Raw genomic sequence first — 16,610 nt, 5'->3', positions numbered from 1 at the left:
TACAGAGTTAGTACTGGCATTTCTAAGGTCGCATGGATGGAAGGTGAACGAAAAGAAGAGTTCTCTCTTTCCACTCACAAGAGTTCCCTTCTTGGGGACTCTTATAGATTCTGTAGAAATGAAGATTTACCTGACAGAAGACAGGTTAACAAAGCTTCAAGATGCATGCCGTGTCCTTCATTCCATTCAACACCCGTCAGTAGCTCAATGCATGGAGGTGATCGGCTTAATGGTAGCGGCAATGGACATAGTACCCTTTGCACGCCTACATCTCAGACCGCTGCAATTGTGCATGCTAAGTCAGTGGAATGGGGATTACTCAGACTTGTCCCCTACTCTGAATCTGGATCAAGAGACCAGAAATTCTCTTCTATGGTGGCTTTCTCGGCCACATCTGTCCAGGGGGATGCCATTCAGCAGGCCAGACTGGACAATTGTAACAACAGACGCCAGCCTCATAGGTTGGGGCGCTGTCTGGAATTCTCTGAAGGCTCAGGGACAATGGAATCAGGAGGAGAGTCTCCTGCCAATAAACATTCTGGAATTGAGAGCAGTTCTCAATGCCCTTCTGGCTTGGCCCCAGTTAACAACTCGGGGGTTCATCAGGTTTCAGTCGGACAACATCACGACTGTAGCTTACATCAACCATCAGGGAGGGACAAGAAGCTCCCTAGCAATGATGGAAGTATCAAAGATAATTCGCTGGGCAGAGTCTCACACTTGCCACCTGTCAGCAATCCACATCCCGGGAGTGGAGAACTGGGAGGCGGATTTCCTAAGTCGTCAGACTTTTCATCCGGGGGAGTGGGAACTTCATCCGGAGGTCTTTGCCCAAATACTTCGACGTTGGGGCAAACCAGAGATAGATCTCATGGCGTCTCGACAGAACGCCAAGCTTCCTCGTTACGGGTCCAGATCCAGGGATCCGGGAGCGGTTCTGATAGATGCTTTGACAGCACCTTGGACCTTCGGGATGGCTTATGTGTTTCCACCCTTCCCGATGCTCCCTCGATTGATTGCCAGAATCAAACAGGAGAGAGCATCAGTGATTCTAATAGCGCCTGCATGGCCACGCAGGACTTGGTATGCAGATCTAGTGGACATGTCATCCTGTCCACCTTGGTCTCTACCTCTGAAACAGGACCTTCTGATCCAGGGTCCCTTCAAACATCAAAATCTAATTTCTCCAACATAGGTGTGTCCGGTCCACGGCGTCATCCTTACTTGTGGGATATTCTCTTCCCCAACAGGAAATGGCAAAGAGCCCAGCAAAGCTGGTCACATGATCCCTCCTAGGCTCCGCCTTCCCCAGTCATTCTCTTTGCCGTTGTACAGGCAACATCTCCACGGAGATGGCTTAGAGTTTTTTAGTGTTTAACTGTAGTTTTTATTATTCAATCAAGAGTTTGTTATTTTAAAATAGTGCTGGTATGTACTATTTACTCTGAAACAGAAAAGAGATGAAGATTTCTGTTTGTAAGTGGAAAATAATTTTAGCAACCGTTACTAAAATCGATGGCTGTTCCACACAGGACTGTTGAGAGGAATTAACTTCAGTTGGGGGAACAGTGAGCAGACTTTTGCTGCTTGAGGTATGACACATTCTAACAAGACGATGTAATGCTGGAAGCTGTCATTTTCCCTATGGGATCCGGTAAGCCATTTTATTACAGACAGTAAATAAGGGCTTCACAAGGGCTTTTTAAGACTGTAGACATTTTCTGGGCTAAATCGATTTATATATAAACATATTTTATACTCCATAGCCTTGAGGAATTATTTTAATCTTGGGAATTTTGTAAAATAACCGGCAGGCACTGTATTGGACACCTTATTCTCTAGGGGCTTTCCCTAATCATAGGCAGAGTCTCATTTTCGCGCCTGTATTGCGCACTTGTTTTTGAGAAGCATGACATGCAGATGCATGTGTGAGGAGCTCTGATACATAGAAAAGACTTTCTGAAGGCGTCATTTGGTATCGTATTCCCCTTTGGGCTTGGTTGGGTCTCAGCAAAGCAGATACCAGGGACTGTAAAGGGGTTAAATATAAAAACGGCTCCGGTTCCGTTATTTTAAGGGTTAAAGTTTCCAAATTTGGTGTGCAATACTTTTAAGGCTTTAAGACACTGTGGTGAAATTTTGGTGAATTTTGAACAATTCCTTCATACTTTTTCGCAATTGCAGTAATAAAGTGTGTTCAGTTTAAAATTTAAAGTGACAGTAACGGTTTTATTTTAAAACGTTTTTTGTACTTTGTTATCAAGTTTATGCCTGTTTAACATGTCTGAACTGCCAGATAGACTGTGTTCTGAATGTGGGGAAGCCAAGGTCCCTTCTCATTTAAATAGATGTGATTTATGTGACACAAAATTTAGAGAAAATGATGCCCAAGATGATTCCTCAAGTGAGGGGAGTAAGCATGGTACTGCATCATCCCCTCCTTCGTCTACACCAGTCTTGCCCACACAAGAGGCCCCTAGTACATCTAGCGCGCCAATACTCCTTACTATGCAACAATTAACGGCTGTAATGGATAATTCTATCAAAAACATTTTAGCCAAAATGCCCACTTATCAGCGAAAGCGCGACTGCTCTGTTTTAGAAAATACTGAAGAGCATGAGGACGCTGATGATATTGTTTCTGAAGGGCCCCTACACCAGTCTGAGGGGGCCAGGGAGGTTTTGTCTGAGGGAGAAATTTCAGATTCAGGGAAAATTTCTCAACAAGCTGAACCTGATGTGATTACATTTAAATTTAAGTTGGAACATCTCCGCACTCTGCTTAAGGAGGTGTTATCCACTCTGGATGATTGTGAGAATTTGGTCATCCCAGAGAAACTATGTAAAATGGACAAGTTCCTAGAGGTCCCGGGGCCCCCCGAAGCTTTTCCTATACCCAAGCGGGTGGCGGACATTGTAAATAAAGAATGGGAAAGGCCCGGTATACCTTTCGTCCCTCCTCCCATATTTAAAAAATTGTTTCCTATGGTCGACCCCAGAAAGGACTTATGGCAGACAGTCCCCAAGGTCGAGGGGGCGGTTTCTACTCTAAACAAACGCACCACTATACCCATAGAAGATAGTTGTGCTTTCAAAGATCCTATGGATAAAAAATTAGAAGGTTTGCTTAAAAAGATGTTTGTTCAGCAAGGTTACCTTCTACAACCAATTTCATGCATTGTCCCTGTCACTACAGCCGCGTGTTTCTGGTTCGATGAGCTAGAAAAGGCGATCACTAGTAATTCTCCTTCTTATGAGGAGATTATGGACAGAATCCGTGCTCTCAAATTGGCTAATTCTTTCACCCTAGACGCCACTTTGCAATTGGCTAGGTTAGCGGCGAAAAATTCTGGGTTTGCTATTGTGGCGCGCAGAGCGCTTTGGTTAAAATCTTGGTCAGCGGATGCGTCTTCCAAGAACAAATTGCTTAACATTCCTTTCAAGGGGAAAACGCTGTTTGGCCCTGACTTGAAAGAGATTATCTCTGATATCACTGGGGGCAAGGGCCACGCCCTTCCTCAGGATAGGTCTTTCAAGGCCAAAAATAAACCTAATTTTCGTCCCTTTCGTAGAAACGGACCAGCCCCAAGTGCTACGTCCTCTAAGCAAGAGGGTAATACTTCTCAAGCCAAGCCAGCCTGGAGACCAATGCAAGGCTGGAACAAGGGAAAGCAGGCCAAGAAACCTGCCACTGCTACCAAGACAGCATGAGATGTTGGCCCCCGATCCGGGACCGGATCTGGTGGGGGGCAGACTCTCTCTCTTCGCTCAGGCTTGGGCAAGAGATGTTGTGGATCCTTGGGCGCTAGAAATAGTCTCCCAAGGTTATCTTCTGGAATTCAAAGGGCTTCCCCCAAGGGGGAGGTTCCACAGGTCTCAATTGTCTTCAGACCACATAAAAAAACAGGCATTCTTACATTGTGTAGAAGACCTGTTAAAAATGGGAGTGATTCATCCTGTTCCATTAGGAGAACAAGGGATGGGGTTCTACTCCAATCTGTTCGTAGTTCCCAAAAAAGAGGGAACGTTCAGACCAATCTTAGATCTCAAGATCCTAAACAAGTTTCTCAAGGTTCCATCATTCAAAATGGAAACCATTCGAACAATTCTTCCTTCCATCCAGGAAGGTCAATTCATGACCACGGTGGATTTAAAGGATGCGTATCTACATATTCCTATCCACAGGGAACATCATCGGTTCCTAAGGTTCGCATTCCTGGACAAGCATTACCAGTTCGTGGCACTTCCGTTCGGATTAGCCACTGCTCCAAGGATTTTCACAAAGGTACTAGGGTCCCTTCTAGCGGTGCTAAGACCAAGGGGCATTGCAGTAGTACCTTACTTGGACGACATTCTGATTCAAGCGTCGTCCCTTCCTCTAGCAAAGGCTCACACGGACATTGTCCTGGCCTTTCTCAGATCTCACGGATGGAAAGTGAACGTAGAAAAAAGTTCTCTATCTCCGTCAACGAGGGTTCCCTTCTTGGGAACAATAATAGACTCCTTAGAAATGAGGATTTTTCTGACAGAGGCCAGAAAAACAAAACTTCTAAACTCTTGTCGAATACTTCATTCCGTTCCTCTTCCTTCCATAGCGCAGTGCATGGAAGTAATAGGTTTGATGGTAGCGGCAATGGACATAGTTCCTTTTGCGCGCATTCATCTAAGACCATTACAACTGTGCATGCTCAGTCAGTGGAATGGGGACTATACAGACTTGTCTCCGACGATACAAGTAAATCAGAGGACCAGAGATTCACTCCGTTGGTGGCTGTCCCTGGACAATCTGTCACAGGGGATGAGCTTCCGCAGACCAGAGTGGGTCATTGTCACGACCGACGCCAGTCTGATGGGCTGGGGCGCGGTCTGGGGACCCCTGAAAGCTCAGGGTCTTTGGTCTCGGGAAGAATCTCTTCTACCGATAAATATTCTGGAACTGAGAGCGATACTCAATGCTCTCAAGGCTTGGCCTCAGCTAGCAAAGGCCAAGTTCATACGGTTTCAATCAGACAACATGACGACTGTTGCGTACATCAACCATCAGGGGGGAACAAGGAGTTCCCTGGCGATGGAAGAAGTGACCAAAATCATTCAATGGGCGGAGACTCACTCCTGCCACTTGTCTGCAATCCACATCCCAGGAGTGGAAAATTGGGAAGCGGATTTTCTGAGTCGTCAGACATTACATCCGGGGGAGTGGGAACTCCATCCGGAAATCTTTGCCCACATTACTCACCTGTGGGGCATTCCAGACATGGATCTGATGGCCTCTCGTCAGAACTTCAAGGTTCCTTGCTACGGGTCCAGATCCAGGGATCCCAAGGCGACTCTAGTAGATGCACTAGTAGCACCTTGGACCTTCAAACTAGCTTATGTATTCCCGCCGTTTCCTCTCATCCCCAGGCTGGTAGCCAGGATCAATCAGGAGAGGGCATCGGTGATCTTGATAGCTCCTGCGTGGCCACGCAGGACTTGGTATGCAGACCTGGTGAATATGTCATCGGCTCCACCATGGAAGCTACCTTTGAGACGAGACCTTCTTGTTCAGGGTCCGTTCGAACATCCGAATCTGGTTTCACTCCAACTGACTGCTTGGAGATTGAACGCTTGATCTTATCAAAGCGAGGGTTCTCAGATTCTGTTATTGATACTCTTGTTCAGGCCAGAAAGCCTGTAACTAGAAAAATTTACCACAAAATATGGAAAAAATATATCTGTTGGTGTGAATCTAAAGGCTTCCCTTGGGACAAGGTAAAAATTCCTAAGATTCTATCCTTTCTTCAAGAAGGATTGGAGAAAGGATTATCTGCAAGTTCCTTGAAGGGACAGATTTCTGCCTTGTCTGTGTTACTTCACAAAAAGCTGGCAGCTGTGCCAGATGTTCAAGCCTTTGTTCAGGCTCTGGTTAGAATCAAGCCTGTTTACAAACCTTTGACTCCTCCTTGGAGTCTCAATTTAGTTCTTTCAGTTCTTCAGGGGGTTCCGTTTGAACCCTTACATTCCGTTGATATTAAGTTATTATCTTGGAAAGTTTTGTTTTTGGTTGCAATTTCTTCTGCTAGAAGAGTTTCAGAATTATCTGCTCTGCAGTGTTCTCCTCCTTATCTGGTGTTCCATGCAGATAAGGTGGTTTTACGTACTAAACCTGGTTTTCTTCCGAAAGTTGTTTCTAACAAAAACATTAACCAGGAGATAGTCGTGCCTTCTTTGTGTCCGAATCCAGTTTCAAAGAAGGAACGTTTGTTGCACAATTTGGATGTTGTTCGCGCTCTAAAATTCTATTTAGATGCTACAAAGGATTTTAGACAAACATCTTCCTTGTTTGTTGTTTATTCTGGTAAAAGGAGAGGTCAAAAAGCAACCTCTACCTCTCTCTCTTTTTGGATTAAAAGCATCATCAGATTGGCTTATGAGACTGCCGGACGGCAGCCTCCTGAAAGAATCACAGCTCATTCCACTAGGGCTGTGGCTTCCACATGGGCCTTCAAGAACGAGGCTTCTGTTGATCAGATATGTAAGGCAGCGACTTGGTCTTCACTGCACACTTTTACCAAATTTTACAAGTTTGATACTTTTGCTTCTTCTGAGGCTATTTTTGGGAGAAAGGTTTTGCAAGCCGTGGTGCCTTCCATTTAGGTGACCTGATTTGCTCCCTCCCTTCATCCGTGTCCTAAAGCTTTGGTATTGGTTCCCACAAGTAAGGATGACGCCGTGGACCGGACACACCTATGTTGGAGAAAACAGAATTTATGTTTACCTGATAAATTACTTTCTCCAACGGTGTGTCCGGTCCACGGCCCGCCCTGGTTTTTTAATCAGGTCTGATAATTTATTTTCTTTAACTACAGTCACCACGGTATCATATGATTTCTCCTATGCAAATATTCCTCCTTTACGTCGGTCGAATGACTGGGGAAGGCGGAGCCTAGGAGGGATCATGTGACCAGCTTTGCTGGGCTCTTTGCCATTTCCTGTTGGGGAAGAGAATATCCCACAAGTAAGGATGACGCCGTGGACCGGACACACCGTTGGAGAAAGTAATTTATCAGGTAAACATAAATTCTGTTTTCTCTGAAGCTGACTGCTTGGAAATTGAACGCTTGATTTTATCAAAACGTGGTTTTTCTGAGCCAGTTATTGATACCTTAATACAGGCTAGGAAGCCTGTTACCAGAAAGATTTACCATAAAATATGGCGTAAATATTTATATTGGTGCGAATCCAAGAGTTACTCATGGAGTAAGGTTAGGATTCCTAGGATATTGTCTTTTCTACAAGAAGGTTTAGAAAAGGGTTTATCCGCTAGTTCCTTAAAGGGACAGATTTCAGCTCTGTCCATTCTTTTACACAAACGTCTGTCAGAAGTTCCGGACGTTCAAGCTTTTTGTCAGGCTTTAGCTAGGATCAAGCCTGTGTTTAAAACTGTTGCTCCACCATGGAGTTTGAACTTAGTTCTTAATGTTTTACAGGGTGTTCCGTTTGAACCCCTTCATTCCATTGATATCAAGCTGTTATCTTGGAAAGTTCTGTTTTTAATGGCTATTTCCTCGGCTCGAAGAGTCTCTGAGTTATCTGCCCTACATTGTGATTCTCCTTATCTGATTTTTCATTCAGACAAGGTAGTTCTGCGTACTAAACCTGGGTTCTTACCTAAGGTGGTCACTAACAGGAATATCAATCAAGAGATTGTTGTTCCATCTTTGTGTCCTAATCCTTCTTCGAAGAAGGAACGTCTTCTACACAATCTAGATGTAGTCCGTGCCCTGAAATTTTATCTGCAGGCAACTAAGGATTTTCGACAAACGTCTTCCCTGTTTGTCGTTTATTCTGGTCAGAGGAGAGGTCAAAAAGCTTCGGCTACCTCTCTCTCTTTTTGGCTTCGTAGCATAATACGGTTAGCCTATGAGACTGCTGGACAGCAGCCTCCTGAAAGAATTACAGCTCATTCTACTAGAGCTGTGGCTTCCACTTGGGCCTTTAAGAATGAGGCTTCTGTTGAACAGATTTGCAAGGCTGCAACTTGGTCTTCTCTTCATACTTTTTCCAAATTTTACAAATTTGACACTTTTGCTTCTTCGGAGGCTGTTTTTGGGAGAAAGGTTCTTCAGGCAGTGGTTCCTTCCGTATAAAGAGCCTGCCTGTCCCTCCCGTCATCCGTGTACTTTAGCTTTGGTATTGGTATCCCAGAAGTAATGATGACCCGTGGACTGACCACACTTAACAGGAGAAAACAAAATTTATGCTTACCTGATAAATTCCTTTCTCCTGTAGTGTGGTCAGTCCACGGCCCGCCCTGTTTTTTATGGCAGGTCAAAAAAATTTTAAATTATACTCCAGTCACCACTGCACCCTTTGGCTTCTCCTTTCTCGTTGGTTCTTGGTCGAATGACTGGGTGTGACGTAGAGGGGAGGAGCTATATAGCAGCTCTGCTGGGTGAATCCTCTTGCACTTCCTGTTGGGGAGGAGTTAATATCCCAGAAGTAATGATGACCCGTGGACTGACCACACTACAGGAGAAAGGAATTTATCAGGTAAGCATAAATTTTGTTTTTGTGTGTGTCAGGTAGCGTGTGTATTACTATGTGAAACTAAAAAAATGTTGCACGAGTGCTAAATCTAATGCGCGCAAAAAGCCGAACTTCATATATCGAGTCTGCGTTAATGCATTCCCCTATAGACGTCAATGGATTGCCAAAAGTGGAAAGCAAAAAAGAAAATTTTGTGCAAACCAAATCACGTTTTCTCACATGCGCTATCCCTGAAAATATTAATATTTCACATTCTAATACAAAATATATACTTCTATATCTGATGTTTTTTGGTAAAAAATAAATAAATATATATATATAATAAATAGGTATACATATATACAAATATATATAGGAATTTCTACAGTAAATACCTAGTTAAACATTTATTAATATTTATATAGCATAAACATGATATAGCATATTTTCAGTTACTTGACTGCAAATGTTTGTTTGTGTGTACATATGTATTTATATGTGTATATATGAGACATATAAACACATAAAACATATGTATGCATTTTATTTTTATATATTATATATTTAGACATGAGTATGTAACACTTGAGACCTCATGTTTTTGAGCCCTTATAAAAAAAAAAAAAATGCAATAATTTTGATGTGTTTTGTTCCACTTTTTTGTCTCCCGTAACCGGAGCTCTGAAATTGCTCTATCCCTACGCACATTAAATTCAATTGCACTCAAGCGAATTGCTTTCAACCTGTAATACGCATTACTTCCGACAGGCACAAAGAGACGCGACAAACTCCTTTTCACGTGTGCGCAACAATTAGGGCACCACTCGTAATCAAGCCCTAAATGGGCTGAGCTTGGAGGGAAATCAGACCTCCTTATTTCTTTCTGTACACTCAAATGTTTCCTTATGTTATCTTTGCCTGTTTACTAAAGCCCAATAATTAGGGCCCAGTTATCAACAACTTGGCAGCATGGAGAGAAATCACGCAAAATCTTTGGAATTTATTTAGACCTTATTATATATAATATAGGAGTCTCAATTTAGCTATTATCTAATAACAACACATACTGGCATTAGTAAACACACATGCAGGTGGTAATTAAATTCAAATTGACACTAATACAGTCATACACACTATTACGTTTACAATCTCCGTGGCCCAGATTCAGTAAAGTTTATTTTTCCAATAACTACTGTATTGAGATCTGCCAGACCTGTGAGGCCTCTTACTAAATTTAACCAAGCTCTGTAGCCTGACTCTTTATATTTCAGGATGAGAATGAAAGATAAATTCAGTGCAATACAGTAAACAATGAAAAGTACATTTTAGTCATTTTAGACTTTATTTTCTTCTATTTAAGTAGCAGTTTATTTTGGTAAAACATATTAATCTATTTATTTTGCACTGTTTGCTGTGTAAGTCAGACCTCACAATATCAGTGAATCCGTTAAATAATACCTTCCTTGAGCATTTCCAACATTTTTTTACTGATCATTGTAAAAAGCCATGCTGTCTTCACAGATCTATTCATTCCTAAAATTGTAAGTTTGTCATACAATACAGATGTAAGTCTGCTGGAGTTTCTTTGTCCTCCATGTTAAACTTCACTGACCAGTGAAAGAAAATCCTTTCCAGAGAGCATTTACACTTTCTTTGTTATTGCATTTAATGATGACGTTCTACTAATTTAATTTATATTTATTCAACTGATGTATTTACACCCATAGTAGACAGACATAGTTGCTATATGTACGATGAAGAAAACTTTGGGCTAAACTGAAGGACACCTAGGAATTAAACCCTCTCAGGAATGCCCCTGTTTGGTGTTAATTTACAACCATCTCTCGTAATACAGAATGTTTACTCTTCACATTTAATGATCCTCATCCAAAGCTAGAATTCTCTAGCCTGTTCTGCAGTTGACAATGCAGCACGTGACCAAGCCTCTCATGATGCTTACTTCTAACACTGTCTTCTAGTTCTGCCATGCTATAGCTTGAATACATTTCACTCCATTTGTGAGCCTCCAGAACCTATTTTTGAACCTTTGCAATGGTTCACTCACAACATGGCTGCAATTGTATGTATCATTGTAAAGAACAAAACTTATCAGACACATCTTTCATTATTAGTCCATGAGTAGACCTGTAGGAGGCAGATTTCCACAGTCGTTATCACTTTATCTGAGAAATTAGCAAGAGGAGAGGAAGAAAGATTTTCACTGTACCTTCATAGTTGTGTTCTTTAGGACATTGTAGGATTGGCTCACTGAAAATTCAGGTTTCTACTCCTTCATGTCCTGTCTTTGTGAATCCTATTCCTCCGTGAGGCCTACATTTTCAAGACAGTGCTGCTTGTGACTATATCAGAAGAGTTTGGAGCTCTGCTTTCCACCTTTTCCAATTTTTTTTTTTTTTTTAAACACTAAGCAGTGCTTATGTCAATGCCTTATTTGTCATGTGTGGTCATTTCATAAACAACACAAAAGGGACAAGTGCACTTCCAATTTAAAGTAAAAGTATTTAGTAAATATCACATACCTGCTAAAATTGTACTTAATACAAAACACGAGAGTAACATAGTAACATAGTAGATAAGGTTGAAAAAAGACTGAAGTCCATCGAGTTCAACCTATACAAATCTAAAATACTTACAAAAAGTATTTTAGATTTGTTAAGCTTAAATAACCCCACTAAAAGGTGACTCATTTAATACTAGCAATCATATCCATGAATTTTGTTTATATACAGAAATGTATCCAGACTATTTTTAAATGTATCTAGGGTATTGACATTCACTACCTCCTTTGGTAATGAGTTCCACAATTTTATTGCTTTTACAGTGAAAAAACATTTCCGTTGCAGGAGATTAAATCTCCTTTCCTCCAACCTTAAATTGTGACCTCTTGTCACAAACAATTTTCTTGGAATAAACAGAGCTTCTGCCATCTCTGAATATGGGCCTTGAATATATTCATATAAAGTAATCATGTCACCTCTCAAGCGCCTTTTTCTAAAGAAAACAGACCCAGTTTGGCTCGCCTCTCCTCTTAGGTTAATTTCTCCAATCCCATTATTAGCTTTGTGACCCTTCTCTGAACTTTTTCTAGTTCTGCAATATCTTTTTTTGCGATCGGTCCCCAGAACTGCACTCCATACTCAAGGTGAGGTCTTACCAGGGCTTTATATAGTGACAGAATTATGCTTTCCTCCATTGAATCAATGCCTCTTTTAATACATGCTAGTATCTTATTAGCCTTTGAAGCGGCTGCCCTGCATTGTGCACCCATCTTTAGCTTGTTATCTATTACTACTCCCAAATCCCTTTCCTCCTCTGTTTGGCTAAGTCTTGTCCCATTTAAAAAATACGTTGCCTGCTTATTTTTACTTCCAAAATGTAGAACCTTGCATTTTTCCGTATTAAATCTAATTTTCCATTTACTTGCCCATACTTCTAATTTTTGCAGATCCCTTTGTAATGAAAGGTCATCCTGCTCTGACCTAATGACCTTACTTAACTTAGTATCATCTGCAAAAATAGAGATGTCGCTATTTAATCCTTGCTCCAAGTCATTTATAAAAATATTAAAAAGAACGGGGCCCAGTACTGATCCCTGGGGGACTCCACTGATTACCTTTGTCCAATCTGAGTATGATCCATTTACTACTACTCGTTGCTCCCTATCTTTTATCCAGTTATTTATCCATGAGCTAACATGATAAACATAATAAAGTGAAAACTGCAGTAATCTTACAAACACCATATAGTCCCCATGGGTCATCCTCATTTTTTCTGCATACCCAAAAGTCTGCCTCTTAGTGGACCCTTTTTAGACCTTTGCCCAGTCCGTTTGGTGGCCCTAATATGACAAACTGTTCCAGACTCGGCAAAGGTCTAAACTGGGGCCACTCAACTAGTGGACTAACAGGCAGACTTTGACAAGGATATGCAGGCTTCTGGAGAGCTACAAATGTTCCATACAAATAAATGTAATAAATAATGTCACACCTTTTGGTGAAATGGCAAACACCATATATGTTATTAGCAACATGACAAACAACTCATTTTTAGATCAACTCAATTTATTTTTTTGTCCTTATTGGCCTTTTACATTTTAAGATGAGAACAGGTTCCACTAGAGCTGTAACTTCAGTATGAATCAGTTATGAAGTAGTTTAGTAAATAAGGTGTTCAAGTTAAACACTTTTACCAAATTAATGTATCCCTGAGCAATATTTAGGAAGAGAGTTTTACCTCTCTTACTAACACTTAAAATAGATTGTTTTTACTCCCCATGCCAGCTTTCATATAGATTTACTTAGGTACTAAGGTACAGTATTTCTGAATATGTTATTGGGAGAATATGAGCGAAGATTTATTTTTGCAATTCATTTATTCATATTAGAAGTGATAACATCATTCATTCTACAAGCTTAATGCAGTCGTTTCTAATGACTAAAGCAGGAAGAGACCTTAGTATTTATAGAGGAATAGGAGGAATACCGAAAATGTTTAGGGGATTTACTACCCAGCTTCATGTGGCAAGAAGCTTTATACCCTGTTAATCTAATTTATCTTAGTTATAAATCTCTTTCAGTTTGTTCAGATTGATAGTTTGCACCAAAACATCTTAAGTTTTTGCCATGTTACCTTTGGTTTTTTATTAATTGATTTTTTTTAAGGATTTAGGTCTGAAATACAGAATCATTAACATTTTTCCTCAGTCTATTGTAGGTGCAGAAGGCCTCTCTCTTGCATTCCGGCATGTGATCAGTTCTCTACTTTGGTTTTGCTCACAATATACATGTGATGAACTGCTTCACGAAATAATCGTTTGTGTTGGATACTTCACAGTTAACCACCCTGACAATCAGGTGAGAGCTGATCAAACGCCTCGGCTTATGGAAACTATTTATATTGTGCAAAGTGCCAGAAATTGTGCATATTTTAGTCAATACAAACTGCATTTGCATGCTATGCTTTCTTGCCTAAATCTGTTTAAATATCCACAGACTCACACTTAGCAGAAAGTATTTCATGGATGATGTTAATGCATTTACAGATACTGAACACAAATTGCCTGCCAGTGTAAATTACACATTTATTAGCTGTGTAATTAGATTGAGTTTACATTTCCTGTCTGTCTTGTGTCTGGGCAGCAGATTAGAAACACACTAAGGTGGAAATTGTGTGAAGGCATTAGTTTATATAAGATCCACTGTGCAACATTTAGCATCTGGGAGTTTATGTCCTTGTACCACAAAATAATACTAGTTTAGTATGTGATTTGTGATCATGTTTTTATTTTATTTATTTTGTTAAGTGGGCATGACCAAATAAAGAATAGTATTGCACATGTATACAGAAAGTTGCACAAATTCACTATTCCTCATTTTAAAGAAACCACAAAATCTTAAAGGGATGCAAACTTTTTTCTTTTTTTTTTTAAAAACATCTAAAAGGGTTATTTCCATCTAAAGAGGAGGAGAGTCCTAGGCTTCATTCATTACTATTGGGAATTTTAAGAACCTGGCCACCAGGAGGAGGCAAAAACATCCCAGCCAAAGGCTTAAAGGGACATAATAACTCTCCTGAGATTTCATAGTAAACTTCCTTAAACTTAATAGGGAAATAAGATGAGAGTGCACGAAAGCTCGCTCCTTCCGCTGTCCCGGGACAGACATACTGATTTGCTGCTTAGAAGTCCTTTACAATGGGATGTGGCTACTGAGGAATTGTTGAGGTAAAATATCTTTCTTTTTTACATAGAGATGTTCAGGTGATATTTTCTAGTCAGCTTTTTACAGCTATGCTGCATCACTTTCAAGTGTTTCAACATTTGGGTATCATGGCCCTTTAAATACCTCCCCCACTTCCCTCATCCCCCAGTCATTCTTTGTCTTTCGCCACAGGAGGATTGCAGAGAAGTGCCGGAGTTTCTGAGTAGTCTCTTATGGAGGGTAGTACTCTTCGCATTGGGACTGGAGTTTTAAGTAGTCCTGTCAGCCTCTCAGTGAGAGCCTGGGCGAAAGTTAGAGTCCGGAGATGCAGGGAGAGTCTTTCTGCGAAACCATCCCGACTCATATTAACAGCTCCACAAGCAATCAGCGTTGACGAGTTTCGCTGCCTGCTTTCTACACTCAAGTCCATGTCAGGAGCGAGGCTACTAACCTGTCACACTTAAAGGGCCTGTTCCACTGCGTAGATTCTGGTAAGATTGTTTCATTTTTTCTTAATATGATAACATAGAAGACAGGGTCACAGTGTGGCGCCTTTTTATCTTTACAGAATCAAGGGTTAATATTCCTGGAATGGGGATTATTGAACGGGGGGGGGGGGGTTATACATGATATTGTTTATTATGTCATTGCTGCATTATGTGCGAGATGAGGCTCTGGCAATGGGTGGAACTTTCAGGTTACTAGAGGGAATCTTCCGCTGCCATTTTTTGGCGCATTTTCCCTAGTGCAGGGGCGGTCCTGCAAGACACGCCATGTGACTGGGTGTGGCTATCTCTCCTTCTCTGTTGATCTGTGACGCAGGAGACGTAGCGGTTTCTGGAGTCCGGGTCCTAGGAGGTGGTGAGTGCCCCGGTCATTGGTGGTATAAGGTTCTTAATTCCCAATATTAATAAATGAAGCTGTGGACTCTCCTCCCCTCGATGGAAATGAAATGATCAGGTAAGCATAATTTATGTTTTTAAAATTTATCACGTTTTTGTGTTTTGTAACATTGATGTCCCGATGATGATAAAAACATTTATTTTTTGTATGCTTGAGGGGTGTGTAACTATCAACCAATAAAGCAGTGAAAGAGAACTGCTTCTCATCCAGGCCTTAAAGGGATACTGAACCCACTTTTTTTCTTTCATGATTCAGATAGACCATGCAATTTTAAGCAACTTTCGAATTTACTCCTATTATAAATGTTTATTCATTCTCTTGGTATCTTTATTTGAAAAAGCAGTAATGTAAGCTTACAAGCCCGACCATCTTTGCTTCAGCACCTGGGTACCGCTTTCTGATTGATGGCTAAATGCAGCCAGCAATCAGCAAGCGCTATCCAGGGTTCTGAACCAAAAAAGGGTCAGCTCGTAAGCTTACATTCCTGCTTTTTCAAATAAAGATAGCAAGAAAACAAGGAGTAAATTAGAAATTTGCTTCTGAACCATGAAAGAAAAAAAAATGGTTTCAATATCCCTTTAAATGAACATCCTCTTACATTCAAAATTAAAATCTTTAACCTAACCTTTTTGTCATGCAAAAATAGTTTTAACATGTTCCAGAGCTCTATCATGTTCATATCATATTCAGTTCTACATTTTCTGTGTATGGGAAAGTAAACTAAACACCTTGTAATCAGAAGACATTTCTGTTTTGCTATAGAATAACATATCAGCCAAGTCTTAACATTTTAAACAAATTAACATCCTTTTTACTGCAATTATTTTTCAAATAGCCAAACTCCACCCAACATTTACCACAAGCGCATTGTTTTACAGTTGTCTGGTAAAGCCTATTAGGGAAAGATATATAGCAGAGTGCATTAGGAACTAGAAATTGCTCAATTGTCAGATATAAATTACATGAAAGGGGGACAAAAATAATATTATATTACAAAGTTGTTTCATTACACATAACTAAACATTTTGTATAAAATATTTTCTAGATTTGTCTTCAACATGTGGGGTTTTAAGTCTTTATTAACATTGTGTAATAAAATTTTATTTAGCCATTAAACTTTGAGACATAACCAGCATAAGATCATAGTAGATATTAAGGATGCAACCCTATCTATTTATAGTACTCACCCAAGTACCACCATTTGCTTTGGCTGCATTCCAAAGCTCAGTGTCAAACTAGAACCTGCACATATAGAGCTGATAGTCTTAATAATTCATGTCTGATATACACTTAATATACAGATGTGTCTATGTTAGTGGTGAAGCTAAGGTTTTTGGACAGTAAAGTCCACAGTTGTGAGTCTGTGTGTTGTGGGGGGAGGGGGCCCTATGACTAAATATCCCTTATGACTAGATAAGAAAAATGAACTAAAAACCATCTCCAGTTTCTGTGTTATTCTATGCAGCTGATTCATTAAAA

At 40.6% G+C, this 16,610-nt stretch overlaps 1 protein-coding gene across 1 annotated transcript in view; it reads left to right on the top strand.

Moving 5' to 3' along the window:
* The window catches only part of SCAPER (S-phase cyclin A associated protein in the ER), a 907,354-nt gene that overhangs the window by 763,975 nt on the left and 126,769 nt on the right, over positions 1-16,610 (top strand). Inside the window, exon 28 of the mRNA XM_053719295.1 lies at positions 13,233-13,382. Coding sequence (XP_053575270.1) covers positions 13,233-13,382 — 150 coding nt within the window. The remainder of the gene's footprint in view (positions 1-13,232; positions 13,383-16,610) is intronic.

Source organism: Bombina bombina, chromosome 6 (genome assembly GCF_027579735.1).
Source record: "Bombina bombina isolate aBomBom1 chromosome 6, aBomBom1.pri, whole genome shotgun sequence".
Lineage (NCBI taxonomy): Eukaryota > Metazoa > Chordata > Amphibia > Anura > Bombinatoridae > Bombina > Bombina bombina.
This window is presented reverse-complemented; position numbering and strand designations above follow the sequence as displayed.